The sequence below is a fragment of the Hirsutella rhossiliensis genome (genome assembly GCF_020360975.1).
Source record: "Hirsutella rhossiliensis strain HR02 chromosome Unknown scaffold00003, whole genome shotgun sequence".
Taxonomy (NCBI): domain Eukaryota; kingdom Fungi; phylum Ascomycota; class Sordariomycetes; order Hypocreales; family Ophiocordycipitaceae; genus Hirsutella; species Hirsutella rhossiliensis.
Window position 1 is genome coordinate 1,804,768 of NW_025408669.1, and position 24,847 is coordinate 1,829,614.

At 58.6% G+C, this 24,847-nt stretch overlaps 9 protein-coding genes and 1 non-coding gene across 10 annotated transcripts; 5 read left to right on the forward strand and 5 right to left on the reverse strand.

Annotated features, from left to right (window-relative positions):
• Positions 1 to 3,771: 3,771 nt before the first annotated feature.
• HRG_03085 (nmrA-like family domain-containing protein) lies at positions 3,772 to 5,160 on the forward strand (the record flags this gene model as incomplete). Its single annotated transcript, XM_044861556.1, has 1 exon — positions 3,772 to 5,160. One exon carries the CDS (start codon positions 3,772 to 3,774, stop codon positions 5,158 to 5,160), a length of 1,389 nt encoding a protein of 462 aa, XP_044722582.1.
• Positions 5,161 to 9,470: 4,310 nt separating this feature from the next.
• On the forward strand, positions 9,471 to 11,096 carry HRG_03086 (uncharacterized protein; the record flags this gene model as incomplete). Its single annotated transcript, XM_044861557.1, has 1 exon — positions 9,471 to 11,096. One exon carries the CDS (start codon positions 9,471 to 9,473, stop codon positions 11,094 to 11,096), a length of 1,626 nt encoding a protein of 541 aa, XP_044722583.1.
• Positions 11,097 to 12,251: 1,155 nt separating this feature from the next.
• HRG_03087 (ERG2 and sigma1 receptor like protein) lies at positions 12,252 to 13,092 on the reverse strand (the record flags this gene model as incomplete). The annotated part of the gene is made up of 3 exons (XM_044861558.1): positions 12,252 to 12,589; positions 12,649 to 12,675; positions 12,783 to 13,092. The coding sequence occupies 3 exons, from the start codon at positions 13,090 to 13,092 to the stop codon at positions 12,252 to 12,254; spliced, it is 675 nt and encodes a 224-aa protein (XP_044722584.1).
• Positions 13,093 to 13,619: 527 nt separating this feature from the next.
• HRG_03088 (ino eighty subunit 1) lies at positions 13,620 to 15,707 on the reverse strand (the record flags this gene model as incomplete). The annotated part of the gene is made up of 2 exons (XM_044861559.1): positions 13,620 to 15,118; positions 15,209 to 15,707. 2 exons carry the CDS (start codon positions 15,705 to 15,707, stop codon positions 13,620 to 13,622), a joined length of 1,998 nt encoding a protein of 665 aa, XP_044722585.1.
• Positions 15,708 to 16,552: 845 nt separating this feature from the next.
• HRG_03089 (nuclear pore complex component domain-containing protein) lies at positions 16,553 to 17,341 on the forward strand (the record flags this gene model as incomplete). Its single annotated transcript, XM_044861560.1, has 3 exons — positions 16,553 to 16,767; positions 16,832 to 17,075; positions 17,228 to 17,341. The coding sequence occupies 3 exons, from the start codon at positions 16,553 to 16,555 to the stop codon at positions 17,339 to 17,341; spliced, it is 573 nt and encodes a 190-aa protein (XP_044722586.1).
• A 408-nt stretch (positions 17,342 to 17,749) lies between these two features.
• On the reverse strand, positions 17,750 to 17,821 carry HRG_12076. Its single transcript has one exon. It is a non-coding gene; the product is annotated as a tRNA-Gly (tRNA).
• A 552-nt stretch (positions 17,822 to 18,373) lies between these two features.
• On the forward strand, positions 18,374 to 19,430 carry HRG_03090 (uncharacterized protein; the record flags this gene model as incomplete). Its single annotated transcript, XM_044861561.1, has 2 exons — positions 18,374 to 18,711; positions 18,785 to 19,430. 2 exons carry the CDS (start codon positions 18,374 to 18,376, stop codon positions 19,428 to 19,430), a joined length of 984 nt encoding a protein of 327 aa, XP_044722587.1.
• Positions 19,431 to 19,513: 83 nt separating this feature from the next.
• Positions 19,514 to 20,076, reverse strand: HRG_03091 (uncharacterized protein; the record flags this gene model as incomplete). Its single annotated transcript, XM_044861562.1, has 3 exons — positions 19,514 to 19,611; positions 19,671 to 19,745; positions 19,797 to 20,076. The coding sequence occupies 3 exons, from the start codon at positions 20,074 to 20,076 to the stop codon at positions 19,514 to 19,516; spliced, it is 453 nt and encodes a 150-aa protein (XP_044722588.1).
• Positions 20,077 to 20,689: 613 nt separating this feature from the next.
• Positions 20,690 to 21,373, reverse strand: HRG_03092 (uncharacterized protein; the record flags this gene model as incomplete). Its single annotated transcript, XM_044861563.1, has 3 exons — positions 20,690 to 20,753; positions 20,806 to 21,164; positions 21,281 to 21,373. The coding sequence occupies 3 exons, from the start codon at positions 21,371 to 21,373 to the stop codon at positions 20,690 to 20,692; spliced, it is 516 nt and encodes a 171-aa protein (XP_044722589.1).
• A 1,683-nt stretch (positions 21,374 to 23,056) lies between these two features.
• HRG_03093 (proteinrelated to CSI2 protein) lies at positions 23,057 to 24,133 on the forward strand (the record flags this gene model as incomplete). Its single annotated transcript, XM_044861564.1, has 2 exons — positions 23,057 to 23,868; positions 23,938 to 24,133. The coding sequence occupies 2 exons, from the start codon at positions 23,057 to 23,059 to the stop codon at positions 24,131 to 24,133; spliced, it is 1,008 nt and encodes a 335-aa protein (XP_044722590.1).
• Positions 24,134 to 24,847: the final 714 nt, after the last annotated feature.

Consider the following 24,847-nt stretch of genomic DNA (forward strand, 5'->3'; position numbering starts at 1 on the left):
GATCCCGATGGACCATTCCACCCGCCCCCGCATGCCTTTCCCCGCAAACCTCTGTTGCAGTGTTGCAGTTGGTATGTACCAAGGAGGCCGTCGTGAGTCCCGCGGTGTTGCATGTACATACAGTATGCATAAATGTTTTGGAAGACTGACCAAGGACACGCGGGCGAGTGGAGAAGTTTATTTCCTCTCCCCAACACCATCACCAGGTCGTTTACAGGCCCGCGGACATGCTCAGGCACTCCTACCGTACCGTAGCGTAGCGTAGGTAGTCAGACTACCCTGGTAGGTGGCGTGGGTGCAGGCGACGGCGCATAGCTTAAAGCATCTACTAAGAGCAAGTAGATACGCACAGATGATAAGTGCCCTCGTCGTGGCCTGCTTGGCCTCGGGCCATCGGCTGATAACAGCCGACCACGCCATGTCTTGGCAGTTCATGATTCAAACACACCCAGAACCATGATGGTTCTACGAGCCCCCAAAGCCGACCCTCTGTTGTCATAGAGCGTTGCGAGCATGATATAACAACATGCCATTGTACATACGTGCATGTACGGCACGTTGGGTCTGTGCCGTGACGATGCATGTGGATGGACAGAACTACACTTGCAAGTCGCTGGTACGTCGCAAGTTGAATGATAAGGTTCCCCGGAAACTAAGCCAAATCAAATAGACACATCAGACTTGGCGTGCTGGCCCCGGGCCGTCGGTTCCCTTGCGGGAAGCCAAGCATCCAGACGGTTGATGCTGGATACAGTGCGGATTGCCTCGACTGCCCGTAGACGGGCCAGGAGGGGAAGAGAGGCAACGTCCGACAGCCATCGACATCGCCTTAGCAAACCTTGGCCTGCTGCAACGGGGCTTTTTTCCTACCCTCAGCTCATCCGCCAGCAGTGTCTCACGGGTCGGAGGAGTGAGAACAAGGCAAGGTGGTGGGGACCGAAGAAGAAACGTCGAGATCCTTCCGTTGAGATGCCGCCAAGACGCAACATGACAGTGCGAGAGGGGAAAATACGACGGGGCACAGAGCGAGACGCAGAGAGAAGCGTTTGGCTCGACTGTAACGGCAACAGCCCCCCACTCAACACAAATCGAAGGCGCCCTGTGTGCTGTGTTTGATGGATGGGCTCGCGAGAACGAAGAATGGCAGAGAAGGGGGCTGGGTGCGCGGCCCGGCATGCACGCCCCTTGGAGGCGCGAAAGCGAGGAAAAAAGAACCAACAGGCGGTGCAAAGTCTGGTGACCATTTCCAGCGCCACGAGCCGTCCCGAGCCGGGACGTGATTTGGCGGAGAGGCCAAACGGCGGCCGCTCTTGCTAAGGGCAATGAGAAATAGATTCGGCCCAACGATTCCTGACTGGCGAGAGCGAGCCAAACTGTTACCTAATCCCAACGCTATTTTCGCCCGGGGCTTGAGCCCGGTCGAATCATGACGACGCGTACTGGGCGGCAAGAGCCTCTCGATCATCGTGTCTCGAGATTGGCGTGCCTCTTCCATCTTCAAGTCAGGTGAGCGGGGTCTCGGCCCGGGCGATTGTTGCCCGTTGGTTGAGGGAGCCATGTGGTGGCGCAACGTGCCGAGTACGAGCAGCAGACGCAGGCGTGGACAGAAAGGCGGCGAGTTGCAAAGCACAACACTTATTCAAGGCATGGTTGAACAGGTCGACGCGGATGGATAAGGACGATGGATGGACAAGGATGATGGACCAGTGGCGGGTGCTCCGAGGTGCAAAGACAAAGGAAGAGAGGCCTCGAGTTCGCATGCATAACGATAACGTAATGCCCGCATGTCCGGAGGAAAAAGAAAAGGAAAATCAAACAAGGGCAACGGAATAGGGCCAACACGTCCCGATACGGGCACGAGGCCGCCATGGGTGTCCTGCCAGATGCTCGCAGCTTGGCCGGGTTCGTCGAAGCGCGTGACCGGGCCCCGATAAGAGGCTTCCCAACGTGGCAGCTGGGATGAGTTTGACACACGGCCTTGATGCTCGCTGCGGCTCCTCGCCCAGTCAAGAAGCCGGCGGCTCGGAGCAGGCGCTGGAGCCTGGAGGCCCCGCGGAGTTGGCAAAGTCGCGGTGTGGTGGCAGGGCGGTTCGGAAAGACGGACGCCAATCGCTTGTCGGGCGATTTGGATGCCTCACGGCCGTCACCCGATGCCTAGTCCATCCACCACCACCTCCTCGACGATGATTCGGTATGAGGCGGGCCACAGGGGAGGTACTTCGAGAACGAGGGCCAGTAGGTACTCGGGAGATCAGCAAGCGGACGGACTGCTAGTACAAAATCAACGACTGGCAAAGGAACGAGTCGGCGTGCGTCGATGCAAGCCTCCGCATGCGGGCCGGGGGGGGGCGAATGGGGGGCATGTTGGTGATGTTGGTGGGGCGTGTGTGTTCCTTTCGCAAGGAACCCGAACTGATAAGGCCCGACGGGCACGAGACCACACGTGCCCATGTCTGAGAGTAAGCATGGAAGCACCGGCCACGATTGTCGTCAAAGCTGTTTCGGGGGCGTTGTCGACTGGTGGGGCCCTGGCCTGACGTCGAGTGTGCCTTGCAGTTGCCTGCCATCAGACTTTTCCGCCCCGATAAGAAGCTCCAGGTTCCTGACATGTCCCCGTTACCTGGAGTCCCTCCGCTGTCCTCCACAGCGTCTCCGGTACTGAGTACAGTCAGTGCCTGCCCTCGTCCAAACAGCGATTACCTGAGGTATACGACCCCAAAGTATCGAGTACTCAGACAGGCAAAAGCAACTTGTGGTCACGTCGCCCAGCGTTAGCCAGTGTCTTGGGTACTGGCTATCTTGCAGGCGGGTACTCGCTGCTGTCGAATTGTAGATCCAAGCTTAACGCCCCCCCGCCTAGGGGGGTGCTATCAAAGGCAGGCGTCTCGTCGACCGTTCTTGGAGACTCACTCTCTCTGCACGTTCGTCGCCCGTCCCCCTTTTTTCTTCTGCTATTTACTTGAACCCCCCCCCTTCCTTCTGTCGCCTCACCGATCTCGACCGTCTTTGTCTTGCGACCATCCAGCGCTCTGACTCGGGCGTTGGCCATAGCTGGCGTTTCTGCCCCGTCTCGCTTCAACCTGCGCCGTCGTGCCTCGCCGAACCCGGCCTCGCCTCTCCGCCGCTGCTCATCTCGCCGCGTGATTGACCTCTGTTGCTTCTGCCGAGCTCGACGACTACGCGCGAAGTCGCTGCTGGCTCTTCGGCCCGTGGATGGGATCCCGACTTGGAGATTCCGATCCGCGACCCTTCCCCGCCCTCCAAAAGTCAAATCTGCCTTTGGGCGGACCTTCGCAAGCTTGCCCGACTCCGACAGGCATCGCACCTGTCCGCGATTTCCGCCCTCTCACCGATTCCAGGCGAGACACAACCAAGCCATCCGTCGCCGGCGACGAGGCCACATACACGGCACCCCCGCTCGCTACACATCTGCTGTGCGCCCACGCCGTGCTGCTGGCATTGGCTGGCCGCCTGTCCCGCCCGTCTCGTCTCCTCCCTCTCAACATTCCCGTCCTCTCGTCGCTGGCCCTCCCCCCGCCGCTGGCCCCACTGCCCTCCGTCTGTTTTTACGTACTTATAATCCGCACGCTCCGCTCCTGTTTCATGAGCTGAATTACCGGCCCCGTTGCCCTGGCCCTCTCCCAACCACTGCGCGTCCACTTTTGCTCATCGCAGGCGGGCTGTCGTGCAACAACCACGGCGGCTTCGCCTGTCACGCAAAGCCAGCCCTTTGTCCCCCTCTTCTGGTCCCGAACCCCCGACTGCCGAGCCATGCCCGCTCAAATCTCGGGCTCCATGACGGGAAGCATCCCCATTCGCATCGCCGATGACCACACCAACGGCTACCGCAAGCAGCACAAGCACTCGCGATCCTCCTACTCGGAGTCGTCTCCGCTCGCCGGCTCGAGGAACAATTCTCTGACTTTCCGCCCTCCAAAGAGGGCCATGCCGTCCCCCAACAAGACCATCGCCGTCATCAACGCCAGTGGCCGCCAGGCCGCCTCCCTCATCCGCGTCGCCACCGCCGTCGGCTACCGCGTCCGCGCCCAACTCCGGAATCTCGAAGGCGTCGTGGCCACGGAAGTGTCGACGAACCCCAACGTTACCGTCATTGTCGGCGAACTCTACACAAGGCACGAGCCCACGGAAGCCAACAAGGACGTGACTCAAAATGGGCCCATCTCGGGCGTCGGCGTCAACCACGAACTCATCTCCAACCTCTTTCTGGGTGCCCAGCTTGCCTTTGTGAACACTACCTTTTACGGCGACGAGCTTCAGATTGGCATGGCTCTAGCAGACGCGGCCAAGATGGCCGGCGTCCAGCATTACGTCTACTCGTCCATGCCCGACCATGCCGCGTACAATAAGGACTGGCCATCGCTGCCGCTGTGGGCGGCCAAGCACAAGGTGGAGGAACATGTCAGAGCACTGAAGCTCCCCGCCACGTTCGTCTATACGGGCATCTACAACAACAACTTCACCTCATTGCTGTACCCCCTTTTCTGCATGGAACTTCAGCAGGACGGGTCCTTTGTTTGGCAAGCACCCTTTCACGGCGACGCCAAGCTCCCCTGGCTAGACGCCGAGCACGACGTCGGCCCCGCCATCCTGCAAATCTTCAAGGACGGCGTTGCAAAGTGGAAAGGGGAACGGGTCGCCCTGGCCTACGAGTATCTCACCCCGAAGGAGGCATGCCAGCTCTTCTCTCGAGGGGTGGGTCGGCCTGTGCACTACGTCAGGGGTCCCATCGAGACCAAGGTGCGCATCCCGACAGGATACCGAGAACAGCTCGAGGCCCTGGAGAAGCTGTTTAGGGTGGATGAGGCCGACCCGGCCAAGCAGCCGCCCTATTTTGGCGATCCCAAGCTCGAGGCCAGCTGCCCCGGCGAGGCGCTGGAGCTGTGGGAAGGTCCTCGGGGGTTGGAGGAGTACGCGCGGGAAATGTTCCCGCTGGAGGAGGAGGCCAACGGGCTGAACTGGATGCTCGTGGAAGAGGACGATCACGATGACAAGGTCAACGCCACGGCGGCCTCGGTGGAGCAGCTCAGGATCAACGACTACGACGAGCGCGACGGCGAGGGCTTGGACGGCTCCGACGACGAGGATGAGGGACTGGTCATGAGGGGTCTGAAGCGAGACGAGGAACAGTGGCTCGCGTGATGGTGTTGCTACCCGTGCCACGCCCCACTTTATTTGGAATTCGCAAGCTCCCACCTCCTAAAGTTGGTGCTCACCACCAGTATCCCCACACCACCGGAATACCCAGAATTTCGACTCCCCGACTTCAGCATCCCTATATCTTAACCAATTCACGATCTCGTCGATAGCCGAAATGGAAGCACGTGTACAAAACGCTCTTCGATATATTGAACATTTTTCTGGTGCCAAAGTGGCAACCGTAGCGCGAGAATTCGGTGTAACACGTGATCGATTGCGATACCGTCTTCAAGGCCGACCTCCTAAAACTGGCCAGCGAGCTAGAAATACGAGGCTTTCCGAACCAGAAGAGAAGGCCTATGTCGCTATATCGATCGTTTGGATAATATAAACCTTGCGGTACGCGTCGAGTTCGTTACTGACGCGGCAAACTGTATCTTGCGCGAGCGGTCTAGCCAGCGCGACGCTCCTACCGTGGGGCCAAACTGGACTTCTCGCTTCTTAAAGCGTCACGGCTACTTCAAAAGCGCCAAAAGGCTTCAAGCAGAGCGCCAAGTCTCCGAGAATCTTACACGAGTTAACCAGTATTTCCAGCATCTTCGGCAGGTTATCCAAGACAATGGTATACCTCCTGAGGATATCTGGAATATGGACGAGACTGGTTTTCGCATCGGGGTTGGAAAAGACCAGCTGATTGTGACAAAACGGAGGAGAGCTCATTATTTTGGCATTCCTGAGAATAGGGAATCCGCTACTGCGATCGAAGCTATCTCGGCGAATGGGGAGGTTGTTCCGGCTTTTTTGATACTCGCTGGCCAGATGCACATGGCTTCATGGTATCAAATACCTGAGCTAGATCCTGACACAGTTATTCGACCCACGCCTACTGGTTACTCAAACGACGTGATTAGTCTGGAGTGGCTCCAGCATTTTGACAAGCACTCGGAAAAAAGCTCAAGAAGCTCGAAGCGACTTCTAATTCTTGATGGTCATGGCTCTCACCATACCAGGCAGTTCATTGAATACTGCGACAACCACAATATTATTCCCTTCGGCATGCCGCCTAATCTCACGCATGCACTTCAGCCTTTGGACGTTGTCGTTTTCCAGCCCCTAAAGCACTATCACGCCAAGGCTTTAGATGTCATGGTTCGAGATGGCCTCGTCAACATAACCAAGCTTGAGTTTCTCTCCTGCATTCAACAAGTACGATTGCATGCTTTCAAGGAGAGTACTATACGCTCCGCATTTCGCAAGACAGGAATCTTCCCATTCAATCCACAAGTAGTACTTCAATGTTTGGAAGCTCGTCAAGCCACGACACCCACACCTCCTCCCAATTCAGGACCACACTCCTCACCTTTCGAGACACCATTGACTCTACGACAAATAAACAAGGTAGCGGACAAATTAGATCTCGTCCTTGAAGACGATAAAGCCTGGATCCCGACTTTTCTCACGATCTCAGTCGATTTATTCGAGGATCGCTATCTCTGGCGACTGAGCTCGTGCAGACTAAAAGGGACTTGGGACGAACCAAAATGGCGGAGCGGATCCAAAAACAACGTAAGGCTATGAAGAATATACAGTTACAATCAGGAGGAGTATTGTCAGTGGCCCAAGGACGGAAATGGTGCAACAAAGGGAGATGATCAGATTGCTAAAGCAAGGAAGGTAGTAGAAGACGCGGAGAAAAGGCGCATAACGCACGCAAGCGATGGTTTGAGGAAGCAGCAAAAAGGCACGCCAATGGAGGTTCAGGAAGGTTAGAACGAGTGGAAGTACGCGATTCTGAGCGTGGTACGCGGTGGTTGAAGCGATTCTAGGTCGGGGAGTCGAAATTCTGGGTATTCCGGTGGTGTGGGGATACTGGTGGTGAGCACCAACTTTAGGAGGTGGGAGCTTGCGAATTCCAAATAAAGTGGGGCGTGGCACGGGTAGTACCTCGAGCCCCCTGTCTGTCTTGCGGGGTAGGATGCATGGGACGGACACGAGGCGAGGGAGGCGTTACACGAGCCACACGTCGTCTCCCGTATCCTGCCGGCTTGGCGAAGGGGAATGAATGGGGGACGCATGCGTGCATGGCATTTTTGGATTTGACCTTAGCGGGGACCTTGGAGTTTGAGCCGGCGGGGAAAAGATGAGGGGAAAAGTAAAAGAATGGGATTGCTATTTGAGAGAAACCAAAGTCACTGCTGATTGTTTGCGGCAATGTACCGTCTGGCTCACGAGTCACCAAGCCACCAAGGGCCTTGGAAACATTGTGGATAGAGCGCGTACTCTGCAGGATAGGTAGGTAAAGAAGGTCAAAGGGGGGAGGTACAAAGTACTAACTAGTATATAAAAGAAACGACGGAATGTGTCTGGGAGCGTTGGATTTGACGACTGCATTGCTGTGCGTATGTCGCCGGACGGAGCTGAGGACTGGCTTCATGGCGTGCAAGCCGTTTTCTGCTGGCTGCATAAAAATCTTGGACATCGATTGGGAAGAGGAGCTGAAGAGGAGCTCTGTGCGAGATGGCGTGATGATCAGCGATGGATTGGGCGTAAAGACAAGCCATGGGCGATGCTTGAGTAATGCAGCTCTTGAGGACGGACCTCTGGATGCTTAGTCGCGCAAGAAGCATTTTGCTCCCGGGGCCTAAAGCTTGAGTCGCCTTGTTTCGAAACGAAGAAGCGGTATCGGAGGGAGCAAGGAAAGGACGGAATACGCAGGCCTTGGGGGTCGTACAAGGTCGGGGTTGGCGCCTTCACTCGCGCAAGGCGGTTTGGCCGCGATTCCATCGAGTTGTCAAGTCGGAGATGCCACCATCTGGGATGCAGATGTCGGCAGACATGGCCTCGGCGAGCGCTTCAGAAAGTTGGGCATGGAGCAAGCAAGATGGCAAGCAGGACGGCAAGCAAGATGGCACGCGAGGTCAAAACTCGATGGATGAAAGGGGAGTCAGCCTGAACAAGCGAAGCAAGGCGTGCCTTGATGAGGCAGCAGAGGAGCAGCAGAGGAGAAACAGGTGAGCGGCCGAGGCGCGGAAGCAGTCTGGGGTAAAGACTGAGCCACGTCTCATCAAGCGGTAGCATCGACCGTGGAACGCGCCGAAGTTGTTCGAGAAGAAGCGAAGAAAGAACAAGAATAGAGCGGCCCCAGGAGGAAAGAAATGCGACGAGGTCTCTGTGGGGAAATGACAGGGCTCGACACAGAGTTTGGCTCCACAAGGAGACACAAGGGAGGCAAAAGGGAGGGAGGGAGAGAGGGAGGCGGTCAGACACGGTTCCGGTCCCTTCTGCGACGATGACGGGGTTCGCTGGGCTACAGCACACGGGGATGGCCTCGTTGGTATCGATGCATCTCGTCTCTTCTTTCTCTGGTCGATGGCCTTCCTTTTTTGCATTGGAGACGTTTCGAGGCCATGGAAGGAGCGGTGCAGGCCTGCTGCATGCAGGTCCCGTGGTTGCTGACTGTCCGTCCCCAGGGCCTTTTCCTTTTCCCTTTTCCCTTTTCTCTTTTCCCTTTCCTTTTTTCATCTTCATGCTGGACGGACCGCAGTGACGATCTCCCTTGGCGGTAAGTTGCCCCGTAGCGATGGACTGAGTCGCGGTGATGAAAACTTTGTTTATTAAACGCCCGAGCATGCATGGGGCTGTCCTGGGAAGTTGCTCAGGATCAGCACGAGGGCAGCCAACCCCTGATGGGTTCGTCGGCGGAAACACGCCAGGCGGACACTGTCGAGCAGCGTCCCTTTCTGGCCAGAGATGAATATCCGAACAGAAGGCCTGCTCCAGGAGTCATGCCAAGAGCGCTTTGGCCGTGCGGCTGACGGAGCGCTCGGACGGCCAAACGGGTTTGAACAAGGTCGACACCCATCAAGCGCCCGACCATGGGGCACAAGAAACACCAGAGCCTCCATCCTTTGCTGCCTGTCTTCTGGCCTGAACTCCCGACACGCTGCGTGCGAGGCCATGGCGGCTGCTGTCGACGATACTGCCGCGCTGGTCTGACCCACCCGACGCCAGGGCCGCCTGTCCGGTCTGCCGTCAACTGCCTGGCGTTGCTCCCCCGTCTTGTTTGGGTGTTTGGGGAGCTTTGGCGGTGGAGGGAAAAGAAGGAGATGATGGACGGGGTGATAAAAGGGCCTTTGGCCCGCGCGTTTGGTTGGACCAAGACATCAAGCCCACCTCTCTTTTCTCTCTATCCCATTGCTTTCCATTCTCTTCAACCGTCCGAGCAAGCTCTCGCGTGTGTTCTAACTATCATTTCTCTTCTTTCCGGCTAGCCCGACCATCTACCCCCCCCCTTCTTTCCCCCTTTTTCGACCATGCGCCAATCCGCCCTCATTGCCGTCGTGGGCGTTGTCCTCGAGATGGCCTCGGCTGCGCCCACCCCCGGCATCCTCGGCGCCCTTCTGGGTTTTGGCGGCGGTGGTGGTAACAAGGCCGGAGCCGGACCGGCGGCGGCGGGGGGCCAGCAGCCCGACGCCAACACGGGCACGCAGGGCGGTACCAGCAGCGCAAATGCGGCTCAGGGCGGTGCAACCGGCGGAAACCTGGCCGGCAACACGGGAGCGACCGGGGTCGGAAGCAACACTGCCGCCGGAGGTCTGCAGCAGCAGCCGCTGTCGGTGCAGGACATTGCCAACGCGCGCGACCAGTGGCAGGATGACACCAGGACCGTGTCCAACTTCCTGTCGACGGCCGAGTCCATGGACCCGCAGACGATGCAGCAGGCGGCGAGCACGGCGCTGGCCGCCGAAAAGGACGAGCTGACGCACAAGGCGGTGCTGGACCAGCAGTTCAACAACGGCGGTGCAAACTCGGACCCGGCCGTGAGCCAGGCCGACCAGGTGCTCGACAAGCAGGGCACATTTCAGTTTGTCGTCAACGGCCTGCAGCGTCTCGCGGACACGGGCGCCTCCATGTCACCCCAGCAGGTCTCGGCCGAGGTCGCGTCCATGAACCAGGACCGCTGCCCCTTTGTCCTGCCGTCCATCGACACGTACCTCAACGCGGCCTCGAACGCTGTGCGAGACGGCACGAATGCAAAGGCTATTCGGCCCAACAACTGCCCCGGCAACACGGCCCAGGCTACCGGTCCGGTTGGTGGTCCTGCGGCCGGGCCGCCTCTCAACACCCAGGGTGTAAACAACCAGGGAAGCAACCAGCAGGGAAGCAACCAGCAAGGAAGCAATCAGCAGACAGGCACCCAGCAGGGAGGCAGCCAGACAGGCAACCAGCAGTCGGGCGACCAGCAGTCGGGCAGCCAGCAGTCGGGCAGCCAGACAGGCAGCCAGATAAGCAATCAGCAGTCAGGCAACCAGCAGTCAGGCAACCAGCAGTCAGGCATCCAGACAGGCACCCAGCAGGGAAGCAACCAGGCAGACAGCCAGCAGTCAGGCAACCAGCAGGGAGGCAGCCGGACAGGCAGCCAGCAGTCAGGCAGCCAGACGGCCAGCCAGCAGTCAGGCGGCCAGCAGTCAGGCAGCCAGCAGTCAGGCACCCAGGAGGGAGGCACCCAGGAGGGAGGCACCCAGACGGGCAACCAGCAGACGGGCAACCAGCACGGGGGGAACCAGCAGGGGAGCAGCCAGCAGACGGGCAACCAGTCAGGCATTCAGAGCGGTAACCTGGGCAGTGCCCAAACCGGAGCCCGAAATGGCGGCGGTTCTCTTGCCGGTACGCAAGCTGGGACTCTGACTGGGACTCAGACCGGTAGTACCAAAGCCAATGGTGCCAAGACCGACGGTGGCCAAGCCGACAGCTCTCAATCCAATACTCAGCCTGGTGCCAAATCTGGTGGTGCTCAAGCTGAGACGCAAGCTGAGACTCAGGCTGGCACCGGAACCACTGGCGCCGAGGCCAGCGGTGGCCAGGCCGGTGGCCAAACCAATGGCCAAGCCGGCGGCCGTGGGGGAAGCAACAACAATGACGACGACGACGACAACTGAAGCATGTAATCCGGAGAACCCCGCCCCTGTCTCGGCCGAAGAGGGGATCCGTCGCCGGCAGACGGAGCTCGGCCGTCTTTCGATTCTTGCTCCTCTACTTATTAATTTCGCCGCCAAAGCCACCGTTCGTCCCGTCTTCCGCGCCCCGTCCCACCCTCTTCTACTTCTTACTCTCCATCTCTATTCTCGTGCCCCAAGGCGTCGAAACTTGCTGCGTCGGGGGGGCTATCCTCGGGCAGCTGGACTCACGACCACAAACCCTCCCCCACTTACACGCGCGCTTCTCATTCCACTCTTTTGGCTGCTTCCACTGGCCCCCCGCCCTCGCGTCCTCAACCCTGGTTTTTTTTTTTTTACTTACCACATATCATATATTGTTTTACGCGCATCTGGCTTTCCCTTGATTCCATTGTATAAATAGGCGCCACTTTTGCTTGCTGTCTTTCTTCGACTGGGCATTGTTTCGCTCCCAGAAAAGGGGGCTCGCCATAGCTAGGGAGGGGCATCGTGCTCGCTGCGCTCTCCTCCGGATAGGGACGTGGCTTGCCAAGAAAAGCATGCTAAGTTTCAACTTTCTGTTCCACCATTGGCTTGGGAACAGGCCTCGTGCTGTTTACAGTGAATCTACTCAACGTGAACGGACCCCTCGAAGCTATCCAGGCGGAGGGGCTCGAATCCCGCCTCACCTTTGGGTGACAAGTAGGAAGGCAGGCTACTCTGGACGCTGTTCCTTCTTAATCCCACATTATAGCACACAGACGAAGTAAGCAGCGCGGACTATCTTCGTGTCGTTTCAGTCCTGCCAGAGTCCTGTAACCCTGGAACCCTGGGTGTTTCTACTACCTCAATATGCCACGGCGCATGGCTGAGAGCTCGTCTTTCCCTTGGACCTCACTGTTTCTAGCAAGAAGCATTGTGCATCGACAGGCTATGCCGTATGTACATCTATATCGACTCTACCCCAGTATTACCCGTACACCGAGATTATATGACGGAGCCCTGTCGCCCCCTAGACACACCCCGACAAGTCGTCTTGAAACTCCAGTGCCGCCAAACCCCGGCCACCAACCGTGTGATGACCAAACCCGCCGGCGTTCAAGGCCGTCGCTTGGCCCATCTCCCCCTTGGCATCCTTGGACATCCTCCACCCTCGCCTCAGATCTTCCCCTTGAACAAGTTGAGAATCATCTCGCGGCCCGTGATGCGCGTCGTCTTCCACAGCGTCGGCAGGTCCAGCGTGCTCGACAGGCCGTCGGCGAAGCCAAAGAAGAGCATGGGCGGGATCCACCCGCGCGCGTACTCGAGCGCGAAGCAGCCCTCGGGCATCTTGTACTGCTTGACGTCGCCGCGCCGCAGATGGTGCACGCTGCCCTGCGGGTACACCTCGGCCTCGTACTCGCCCGGCACGTAGGCCAGTTGCGTGCCCGACAGGATGTGGAAGTAGTCGTCGGCCGTGTGGCGACCCGTGTGGCCTTCGGTGCCGACGGCGGTGCCTGTGAGGCGTCAGCGGTCATGCTCCCAGGGATGCTCGGGGGTCGGCGGGCTTGCGCACCGAAGACGATGAGGTATTCGGTGATGCCTGGCCATTCAATCCGTCAGTCGGCCCCCTTTCCACGCCTGAGCGGAGGAGGGAATGGCCCCTCTACACTAGTCAATGGACGGTCAAAGACGGAGGCGCCGGCTCACTGGCATGAATAATGTACATGGCGCCCATGGCACCGCCGGCATTGTTGAAGACCCAGTCCTCCTCGAGGTTGACGTGGGCGGGGGCCTTGTCCTTCAGCTCCGACACAATATACTGCACCACGCCCTTTGTGTTGTTCCCGTGCTGGGCGATTCCGCGCTTGGCCAGGTCCTGCAGGTGGTCCAGCTCAAAGATGTAGAACTTGTCCAGGTGCTGCTCCGCCAGGTACACGACCGACGAGAGCAGGCCGGTGAGGAGCGCCAAGACGACAAGGAGGCGGCCCATGCCGCCGGTCGGCTGCTGCTGAGGCATGGCGATGGAGGGACGAGCGGCGGGAGCGAAACACGGTGAACCCAGGCAAGGGGCTTCGACAAGCTGTACTGTAGGTATTGAATGTTACGGATTGTATGCGACGTCAGGTCCGTAGCGTCGCGATGGAGCAGGACCCTGGGCTTTCTGCCGCCCTTCACCGCACGGACCTGCGAGCTTCCGGGTGGGCTCATAATCGGACCGGCGTTCGGATTGCCCCGGGCCACTCTAATTGGCCTCCGTCCCGCCCCCCTGTCAAGCCTCTGGTTCTCAATGCTTCATGCCGCCGAGGTCGGTGCATAGCTGTGTCAAGCAGTAAAAATAACATCCTTCAAATTCCAGCGTCCCTGAAGCTGAAGAGACAGCCAGAAAATCAGACAACGCCGGTTGCTCCTCTAGAAATCATCTTCAGGCAGTATAGTAGATGCCTCGCTCTCGCCTCCGTCCGCCCTTTTCTCCCTTTGCCGGGGCCTCCTGGTATTCCTACATACAAATGTTACACCCGATTGCTTCCTTTGGTCCGCGTCATCCTAATCCACGTCCGATTCTCCCATGACCTCGGTCTTGTCGCCATCATCGGCGTCATCGTCGGCCCGTCCCTCTTCATCCGCCACGGCTATCTGGTCTGCGTCCTCTGCATCTGCTTCCACGTCGTCCATTGTGACATCGCCCATCGTAACGTCACCCATTGTGATGTCGCCACTTGCATCTCCGTTGGCCTTGCTCGCCTCGGCGTCGGCGTAGGCATGTTCGCCTCCCTCTGCGTCCCCGTCATCGCCGTTCTCGGCTGTCTCGCCATTCGGCCTCGGCTTCTTAATCGGTGCAATGACTCCCAGCTCGGTCTCGTGTCCCTTCCAGCGTGCCAGCCTCCTAGTTGAGCGCCGCAGGGCCGCGGCGTACGAGCTGACCTCTTCGCCAAAATCGTCGTCCTCAGTGGTCATGAGGCACAGACCGCCGAGCCCCTTCTCCCGAAACGGCCCAGACCCCTTGTCGCTGTTGGGGGGCAGGTTGCGCGGTGTGTCTTCGTCGCCATCGCTGTCTTCAAACCCGTCCTCCTGAGCCTGCAATCTTCGATAGGCCCGGAAGATGGCGCCGTCTTGCCGCCGGAGCTTGCGGCTTTTGTGGTGACGTTTGCGTAGGCCGCGGTCGAGGATATACTCGACTCGCTCGTTGCGGTTCCGCTCGACGGCAAGCTGGTGCGCAGTGGGAGGACGGGGTTTCCTTGAAACGACGCCCTCGGACCCGTGACGCGCTGGCGAAGAGCCCTCAAAGATTTGGTACTTAAGTGGCAAACCGCGACGGCCAGAAGCGCCACTTCGGGCTAGCGCCTTGGGAGGCGGCGTAGATCTCGTACTATCCATGTCCGATTCGTGTTTTGAGGGCCTGATACGCGGCAGAATGGCTGGACCGTCTTCGCTGAGCGGTGCGCGCAGCTTCCCCCGCTTCGACTCTCGCTCGTTGAGGTAGGCCTGGTCCATCTCTAGGATCTTTGCGCGCGTCTTTTGCTTCTCGCGACCAAACTCTGTTTCCTCTGGCGTGTCGACGTTCTCGGCTATCTTTTGCTCGTCCGTCAGCAGCTCCAGCTCGGGAACGCCCTGATTGGCGACGTCCAGGCCGTAATCCACGCCAGGACCAAACGGATTCTCATCGCAGCCTTCCTCGGTGAAGTCGGATTCCAGGTAAAACCACATGAGCCACAAGAAGGCCTTCGCCCGGGACTCGCTCGAGTAGTTCGTCTTCATTATGAGGTCGTGGAACTCGTGGTTGAGGGGAAAATGCAGTTCGGCAATCTTTTGCGCGCCGCTGCACATGACAAATATTAGGTTCACTGGGTTCGTCCGAGGGGGGTTGTCCATCTTCTTGATCTTGTCCAATGAGTTGGGCTCTTCCCGGTCCTCCGCACCGCCTTTCAAGATGGACTTAAGTCGAGGCGCGTCCTGCAGCTGCTTGTAGGCATGGGGGTCTTGGTGTGCCTGCAAGGATGGAATGGCATGATAAGTTCGAAGCTGTGCACGCATCTCGGGGAAGACTGGCAAAAGTCAGCCATGCGCGCTCTCGATGCGACCAAGGGCGAGCGAGAAAAACGGGCAAGAAATTGAAGAGGAGGAGAGTGGCTTACAGTTGAGGGTGGTATTCATCCTGCCAACGTTGACCAAAAGGCATACCATGGCCATACCCTTGGCGGCCTCTCTATCGCTCAATAGTTTGTCTCGAAGCACCTTGCTGGTCTTGCTACTTCGCGACATGGTGTCGATGTAGAGGTCGGCAAAGGTCTGCATACCTATGCCATCCGGGTCGTAGGTGTTGGTGAAGACCTTTTGCTCGTTGTCAAACACGGCCCTCAGGAAGTCGTACTGGATGTCCTCGCGCCACAGAGGTTCGCCGTCTTCCTTTTTCAAGTGCCTTATCTTGCCAATATTCTGCTGACCGTTGGCATCTTTACTCTGCGACCCTTTGCTTTTACTCCGATGTGGCTTGTCGGGGTTGTCCTCGGCCATTCGGGTATCTTCATCTTCTGAGCCAGCGCGGGAAACGAAGGACTTGCCGTCCGGGGCGGCGGGAGAGCTGGGTGGCTCGATGTCTGAAGTCGCAGCGACCGAGTTGGGCGAGGCTGCCATGATGCTCTCGGTCGGGGAGTCTCGAGGGAGAGGGTTGGTGGCGGGTGTCGTCGTTGGCGATAGAGGGGTCGGTCGGTATTCAGCAGTGCATGATGAGGGTGACGATGATGACCAAGGATAAAAGTTCTCGGGGCTCACGATGCGGCGATGAGGGCTTGAGGGATGATGCGGATGAGGTAATTGGCGATGGCCCCAACAAGGTGGGAAAAAAGAGGGAGGGACGAAGCCGCCGATCTGCTAGTAAGCATGCGGTTGGCCAAGCGAGGAGCTATTGTGCCTGGACAGCAGCTGCAGGGAGTCGCTGAGGCGCATTGCGAGGGACCCGACGCTAGAAAGCCAAGTACCTATTCAAGTACCTGACCGGGACTTGAGCGCTACTGCATGCGGGGTGTTCGCCGGCAGTGTACCTTGGAGGACCAACGCAGGTACACGAAGCGGTGGGGTTTTCCAAGGTGAGTCGCGACGGAAAAGCTCTATGCCGCCCGTCGCCCCGTCGCCCCGTCCACCAGCCTCTACTAGTAGGTGCATCGTGAATTGCTTCTTACCGCAAACGTCAACAAGTCCAACAGGCCGCCAGCTCCACGGCCAGTCTGGCCAGCGTCGAGGAGCCACTAACCCACAGTATATGACAGATATCTGGCCGGCTCAAGTTGTGCGTTTACCTTCACGCGGTGTCCCGCTGTTTTTTCCCTTGTCCCGCCCCCTTTCAGGCCGAGTTCAGAGACCTGAGGCGCCGTTCATTCCACATTCCCTGAAGACTGCCCTGCTAACAACCTCCCCAGATAAGGCGGCTACTCATCTCCAGCATCTTCAACTCCTGACGCGCCTCGAGACATTCGTTCGACATGTCCACGCCAGTCAGGTCGACGCGCGCAGACGTGTCGCCCATCCCCGATAGCCCCGGCACCTGGAGACACCCCCGCCTCAACGAAATCACGAGACGGCGCAATGCGACGACCTTTTCCGAGAAGAATGTGCGGCGGATAGCCTACAACGTGATTGCCCTGTTGATCATGTGGTCGTTTCAGCTGCTTGCAAGGCTCAAGGTGGATCCACAGACGTATGGCCAGGCCTCGCCGCTTCAAGCCCCTCGGGTGGACGTTTGCTGACCCCAACAACGCCAGGTTTTCCAGCACCTTTCGCTACTATCTGGGCTGGACTTGGTTCGCCTTGCAGCTGCTTCCCTTTATCCAGATCGGCCTCGCCTGCCTGCCCCTTGTCCGCGCGCAAGACGATCTCTCCGACATACCTTTGACGGCGACGCAACGGAAGCTGCTGGGCCTTGCTCCATCTTCCGCCCCGCCGACCCCCGAAGCCAGGTTTAGCACGCCTCCACGATACTCGCGCACACCGTCAATTGCGGGCTCCGTGGGCAGCAGAGCAAGCTACAACAGCTCTCCCTTATCCGGGCGCGGGAGTCCGGCTCTCCAAGGCTCCGTGGGAGGCTCCCCCTCGCCCTTTTCATCCTCGGGTAGCCCCCTGTTGCAAAGGAGCGTCGGCGGTCTCGCGCAAAACCGTAGATCGTCTTTCGGATCGTCGAGTCCCTTTGGCGCGAGCTCGTCTGCCAACTTGTTCTCCGAAACTGGCTCGCCGAGCCCGTCGACCGGGAAGCGGACAAGCGTGGGGCTGAATAGCAAGTGGCTCTATGAAAGGGGCAGGCGAGCCTCGGGAAGTACATGGCTTCACTGATGGTGGAGTGCACGAGCTCAGCACTGGGAAAGGAATGGAGCATCAGAAGCAAGGCAGAGACGCACATTTGGTACGTAGGTGCGGCGGAACGAATTGCAGCTTGTTGGTAAGATGGTTGATGGATGTCTGGGCGTATGGCGTAACGGAACATGGTGGCTCTCCTGGCATTGGTAAATATCATGGCGTACTGTGTTTTCCCGCGTGCGTGCCGAAATGGCTGGTGAATGCTACGATTGACCTCGTGATGGCCTCGTTCAACAAAGCCATACCACAAGATGTAAAGAAGCCAAGCCGTCGCGAAGAGCAAAAGCAAACCCTAACAAGACGGTCAGGACGCAAAAAAACAAATGACATGCGCGAACCGGGACTCGAACCCGGGTCGCATGCTTGGGAAGCATGCATGCTAACCTCTACACTATCCGCGCGATGGTGATGTAATGGTGTCTGGATTAAACACTATATACATATCACCGTTATTGCGGGCCTCTGTCTAAGAGCAGAAGGACCAGTGACCTACACCTCGTAACGTAGGTACCTATTATGAATAGGAGACTGCCGTTTTGCTCCCTTGAGAGCCGGATTATGTAAGGAGCGGATCAGCATCGGAGAAAGTAAGTGGCTTGTTTAAGTGCTTGGAAGCTCGGTTGCCAAGGATATATCCTCTCCTTTCTGAGCCCAAGACACACAAGGGAAGATGGACTGATTGTGAATGAGTTCAACGATGCAAAACATGCATATTCAAAGATTGCCATTTGAGAGAACTGTCAATATAAATCTCGTGGCCTGAATGCTATAGCTCTCCGCAGTGGTTGGACAATTAATCGACAGCCCCCACCGCGCTTCGCCAGTCCTACCTAACAGCCCCTCCAAGCTCAATATAACTGACCCTCCTCCATCTCAACGCACCCAAACCCTCGCTTCCAGCACGCCTCTCCACCACCACCACCGCAAGCCGAGCCCTCAGCCTCGCACCCACCATGGCGAGCAAGGTCGACCGCATCGTCGCTCGTCTACGGGAGAAAACCACCGACGGCGACTACTACGAGGCGCAGCAGCAGACGCGGGTCGCCGCCTCGCGCTACATCAAGGCGCAAAACTGGCCCGCCGCCATCGACATCCTCGCCAGCGTCGCGCAGGCGTTGCTCGCGGCCGGCCAGGGCGGCAGCGGCGGCGACCTGTGCGTCATGCTTGTCGACGTCTACAGGCAGGCCGAGCTCGCGCCCGACTCGGCCGCAAAGGGCAGGCTGCTGACGTGCTTGCGCCTCTTTGATGCCCAGGAGCCCACGAGGAAGAAGTTTATCGGCGAGATGATTGGGTACGATGAGCCTTGCCTTGCCTGCTCTGTATCTGCGAAATCAGAGGGTGCTGACGTGCGTGCTGGCCTTTAGCTGGTCGGCCAAGTTTGGAGAGTACCCGGCCGGCGACCCGGAGCTGCACCACGTTGCCGGATCGCTATACGCCGAGGAGCACGAGACGTACGAGGCCGAGAAACACTTGCTGCTGGGGACTAAGGACTCTCCTGCGGTCCTCGCCAAGATGGAATACGAGTGGTATAAAGAGGGAGACGCCCACCTAGCGCCACACTTTGCCGCCAGAGCCATACTCGGCTACCTCCTTGTCGGCAACGTCCGCGCAGCCAACACCTGCTACCGCCTCTTCACCAGCTCCCTCAGTAACGAGAACACCGGGCTTGGCGTGCAAGACGTCTCGAGCGCTCACTGTGACATCCGAGTCTTCCCCAGCCTGCCCCTCGTCAACTTCCTCGGCCTGCTTCTCCTGGCCATCCAACGCGGGGCGCCCGAGGTGTATAAGGGCCTCGTGGCCAAGTACGCCACCCAGATCAACGAGACTGAAGTGTGGGCCGAGTCGCTCGAGATGATTGCCGAGCTGTATTTCGGCATCTCGAGGCCGCGGCAGAGCAACCCGCTGATGGACATGATGAGCGGCTTGTTGGGCGGGGGCGGCGCGCCGCAGCAGCCCCAGAGGCGAAAGTTGCGTAGCGCGGAAGCTCCAGCTCCTGCAGGGCTGGATTAGGGCTGGGCAAAGGCTTGTAAAAGGGACGCACCAAGGATACCATGCAAAACCATTACGTAGCGGGCGTTTCGTAGGCAACAAAGTCATCCTCGAGTCTGCTCTTCTGGCTCAAACATCCAATTGTCGTCGGCCAGGGCACTGACTTTGGCGCGGAGGTCGGCGCGGACGGCCTCGAGCAGCTCTTTGTTGCCCCGGTCAGCGCCAAAAGGTTCCGGTCGGGAGGCGTCGAGGCGGCTTTACCTTCCGGCTGGTCTGGCACAGAGCTGTGGTTGATGGCGTGGTGCTTGACTGCTTCCGCCAGGCGCTGCCTTTCCTCTAAATCCGGACGCGTAAGTCTCTTGTCAGAGCGAGGACTTGAGATCATACTCTCGGTCTCGTGCCGGTCCTCGGCCTGCTCGTCGTGCTCGTCGACGGTCGGGGTGGGCGGATCGCCCAGCTCGATCTCGCCCTGCTGGTTGCGGACGACAATCTCGGACGTGTCGGACAGGACATCGACGTCGAGGCGCAGCGTGTCGGCCGAGTTCGAGGAGCTGGCGGTCGGGCGGCGGGTCAGCTGGCCGCGAAACAAGTTTGCTCGAGCGGCTGCCGCGACCGAGACTCTGGCTCGCGAGGCGCCCGAGTCGGCGCGTCGAGGCCGCTCGCTCATGGCAAGACTGTTGGTGCTTGAACGTCGGTGAGCCGTGACGGGAGGGTGTTGAAGTTGGAATATATTCCTATTTTACTGCAGTCCACAGGGCATGTTTACTATCTGCCATAATTAGCCTCGACCTACGAATACAGGCTGCAGCAGCAGCTGGGTGACGGTTGCTGGTGGGGCAGCTCAACTCCTAGTCGCTGGCTAGTGGCAGCCGTTGCTGTGACCCAAGGTCGGAGAGCCCCAGAACCCTGCGAACCCCGCCAAGCCGGACAACGGACGTTTCCGCCGGCCGGACAAGACGTTGCACGGAAGATGACATGCTCTATTTATTTCTTCCTCTTGAAGGCATGATGCTAGAGAGCACTGTATTTCATCCAGAAAGCGTTGGGTGTGACGAGTAGCATGTCTTCGATTCGAACATACTCTTAGACTTCAGTAAACAATCAGCGACCAGAAGTCCAACAATGAGCACACAATCAGGTCGATCCGTCACCCCCCGGTCAAGTGCTACAATCTTCGGCTCCTCCAAGGCCTCGTGGTTCAAAAATGTAAAAAAGGGGAATCCCAACTTGAGTTTGCTACTAGCATACACTCGGCTGCACACCTCGCTGACAACCCGGATTCATATTGCCAGGTTGTACGAATACTCATCCTCCATATTCTGGCTTACCCAGAGAACAACAGAGCTGCAGACGGCGTCAGTGTCTGTTCACGCCCCATGAGCGGAGTGGCAAGTACCTGAAGCCGACGAGCGCATTGCTGACGATATTCTCAATGCCCATGCCCAGCGCGGGCATGGCAACGCCCGGGACGACAAACTTGAGGACGAAAACGGTGACACCGCCGGCCATTCCTCCGGCGAGGGCGGCAAAGCCCAGGAAGAGCACCACGCGCGCCTTCCACGCGACGCCGGAGCCGCTGTAGCTAAAGGAATCGGCGCTGAGGCGCTGCTTCTCGACCGAGTTGATGATTAGCATGCCGAGGCTGGAGAAGAGGAGCGGGAGCCAGTCGACGAATTTGATGTGGACGTTGGAGCCGTTTCGGGCGGACTTGGACCAGACGGCGGAGTCGAGCATGACGTAGAAGGCGACGGAGAACTGTATCAGGGAGAGTCGTCAGCAGGGGTTGCGCTCGACACCGAGCAAGCAGAGCAGGCGCCATCGTGTGCAAGGCCACAGGACGACACGACGCGGCGGGCCTGGTTGAGACGTACCAGAGCTCCGGCTCCGTACACGCCAGCGCTGCGGGCCCAGGCGCTGTTGAGCCACTCGGGTCTCCTAAACTTCCAGAGACGCTCGTCCTCCATGCTTGATGCTCTGATTTCGACCGGCGAATGTGAGGTTGGGACGAAGCAGCTAGAGGGCGATGGCGCCGAATCGCGGGAGGTCGCGGGCAGGTCGATGGCGGGCAGGGGAGATCGGGCAGCAGCTCCGAGGCTGGCTGTCATCGGTTCGACGTTGGTCGATGGTGGAGCTTCCGAGTCACGTGACCGTTTTGTCTCTGTAATCCGTACCCAGCATGAGCTGCTAACATAATTAAGGTAGGTACGGAGTCAAGTACGAGTACGTACTTAGATACATTGGGAAGTGAGCCCAGCCACGGGGAGCACGGCCACGGCGCGGCCCCCTCCTTGTGGCTGCGGCGTTGTTTCTGACACGGTACGAGGTACTGTACGTCTTACGCGTGCACTTCATGACTTGGAATGAAAACGAGCTGACGAGTACCGTATGTACATGCACAAAGACGTTCATGCAAATTGCTGTCATGTGCAGCATGCTGTGATGGGCGACGGGCCGCCCTGGTGGCGCCTGCAGAGAAGTCCGGGTGAGGGTTTTTGAGCGTCACAGCGCTATGATAGGTGGGCGCCCCAACGCTGTGCCCCGCAACGCGCTGTGCCCCCCAATGGCCCCCCAATGGGACCATTCACCCAAGGCTAAGCCCTCAGCCGTGGGATCGTGCAGCTGTTTCCATGACACCCGTGTTTACATACACATACACGAAGCAAACTTTGAAAACGTGAGCACTCACATGCTTGCGTACGAGTTCTGGGCGTGCACAGCTCCCTTTCTTTGCCCAGCTGGCTGTTTGAAGAGCCCAACGGGATTTTCGTTGGTCGCCTCATGACTAACCAGGGCGGGCTCTGTCGTCTGCCGACAAGACTTACTCTCGAGGCTCCGGTAGTCACCAGCCATTGCACGCGGTGTCTGTTCTTTTCCAAGCGCCTGCTAACCTCGGCCCAGGCCACGTTTGGACTAGACAGCCTCGCCCCTTTGCAACTGGATGCTAATAGATGGAGTATTGAGCATGTGTGCATGTACATGAAGGTACTTGCCGGTTTTTGGCATCGGCTCGGCTCCAGACCATGACCAAGAGTATCAGACCCCGGCTCATTTGCTGCAGTACCTTGCCTTTCCAAGTATCGAAGTGGGCCAGATACTTGCACCCTGCAGATCCCCCTCCGTTTTTCGCGCCATGAACCCGCCTTGCCCAGGTTCCCTTCCAAGTGGCTACTCCGCAAGGTACCGGCGCCCTGCTGCTGCCTCCTCGCGGTCGCCCCGTACCCTCTTTCTGACTTCGTCGTCGCGCGACGTTTTACCCTCCTCCTTTCCTCTCCTCTCCTCTCTTCTCTCCTCTCCTCTCCTCTCTCGCCCCTCATCCTTCACGGTTATACGCCATGTCTTCCTCACCGTGACCCAGCATCACTCGCGACCGCATTCTTCTTGACTTGCCCATCTCGTGGCGTATGTCTTCGCATCCTTTTCCGCTGCCCCGGCGCTTCCTCTCCCACCCCTCCCAGCCGACTCCTCGAACGCTCCCACGCTCCACCGGGAGCCAACATCTCAGCCACCCCCGTCCATCCCTTTAGCGCTCGACGCTCACCTCTGCCCTCCTCTCGACGCGACTGTCTCGATCGAAGCGACCTTTCCCCCGGATATTCTCTCGCTTCTCGCCTGTATTACTTGCACGCTGGCGACAAACCACCGCGACCATGCAGCCGACCGGATTCCTGTCGTGGTCGGCCTTTGTCCTGTCGACTCTGGGCTTCGTCACCATCTTCTCCGCCCCGGTCATGGCTCAGGCAGGCGGCAACTCGCGAACCCCGAGCCCTCGGCCCGCGGGCACACCTATCCGTTCCAACGCCCCGAGTCCTTCCAGAAGCGATAGGCAGGTTGCGACGCCTACGACGACTGCCGACGACAGCACTAGCACCACCGACGACAACACCAGTACCACCGGCACAGATCGAGTCACTGACTTTCCCACTCTAACCAGGGGCGGCGCTATCCCAACGTATCCCCCTCCCAGCGTCCCGCCCACCAAGAACGCCCCCTTTATGCAGCACTCCAACCTGCCGGATGGTACCGTCTTTATTGCCGTCGGAGCCATCCTCGGCGCCTTTGGGCTCGCCATTCTTCTCTGGCGCAGCATCGTCAGCCTTCTCCTTCACCGATCCGTCAAGCGGGCCGCCATGGCGCAGCACACCACCAATAGCAAGGCTGGCTTTCCTGCGCCGCCTGCGCCCTTCTACAAGTATACCGATCAGGATTCGAGCATGTCGCTGGCCCCCGGAGCTGGCCCAGCGGCTGGTCGCGGTGTTCGGCGCACCAACCGGGGCCCTATTCCTTCTGCGACGCCCAGTCACTCGAACCTCTTCTTCTCGCCCACGGCAATCAGCACCGCTGGCCCTCGCGCTTCTACCTATTTGCCATCGGGCTTCTACGCCTCCGGCGCCGGCTCCCCTGCCGGAAATCAGACCAACACGATTGGCTTGCAAAACCTCCGCCCGGACTCCCGAGGGCAGTACACGAATGCGTCTCGTCACACGCTGAGCGGGTCACCTCCTGATTCGCCTCAGTACCTCATGCGAAGGGACGCCAACAACATGAGCACCAGCTCCCTTCATCTCAACACCGCGGCGCCAGGTCAGCGAGCACCTAGTGCGTATCTCGAGGATCTCTTGGCCGACGACCCCGGCGCTCTGCCGCCGCCGCACATGCCCCTTCCGAATGGCCCGAGCGGTACGAGCCCGGGAAGTAGAGCAAACAGCCTACACAACCGGATGTGAGCGGCCGTCCGGATGCTAGGCCATGAAACGGGCCAGCCTTGATGGTACTCGGTCTTGGATAGGCCTTTCTTTTCTTTTTGCAGATTTTCTCTTGCCGAGCTCAGGCTCCGGATTCTTTCATACAATGGCGTCAAGGGCTTGCATGTGGTTTTGCGGGCGAGACGTGCGAGCGAAGTCGATATTGCGCAAGGCCAAGCCTTTTCGCTTCGCAACTAATCTGAACCCTGGACGACCTGGTGGCGGCGAGGCGTCGGACAGCAGCAGGCGGTAAAGACGGAGGGACGGCTGGTGGTTGGACAATGTACCAAGGATGGGCCGAGACGGAGGCGGAAAGACTGGGCACGGCATTAGAGGGCGGTACACGCATTACGTTGGGTCGAGCGTGTTGCCTCCAACTCCCGTGTGTATATCTAGACGTCTCGGCAGTTGAATTTGTACAAATATTCCTTGCATCATGGTCAGTCAACCCGCGTGTATGCTTTTTACCTTGCCAGTACGATAGCGAGAGCCACTGATACAAGCGGAGAAGTTTGGTGACGAAGATAAAAACTGCTTTCAGTAATATTATTATCTAGTGGAGTACCAATTACGCATACTCGTTTACTTCGTAGAGCTGTGTACGATGAAGACTGGGTCAAGAGAGGTCTAAGGGTATTAAACACATCCAAGCACGCGCTCCTCTCATCCTTCCAATTTGTTTCCACCTCGCCTCCA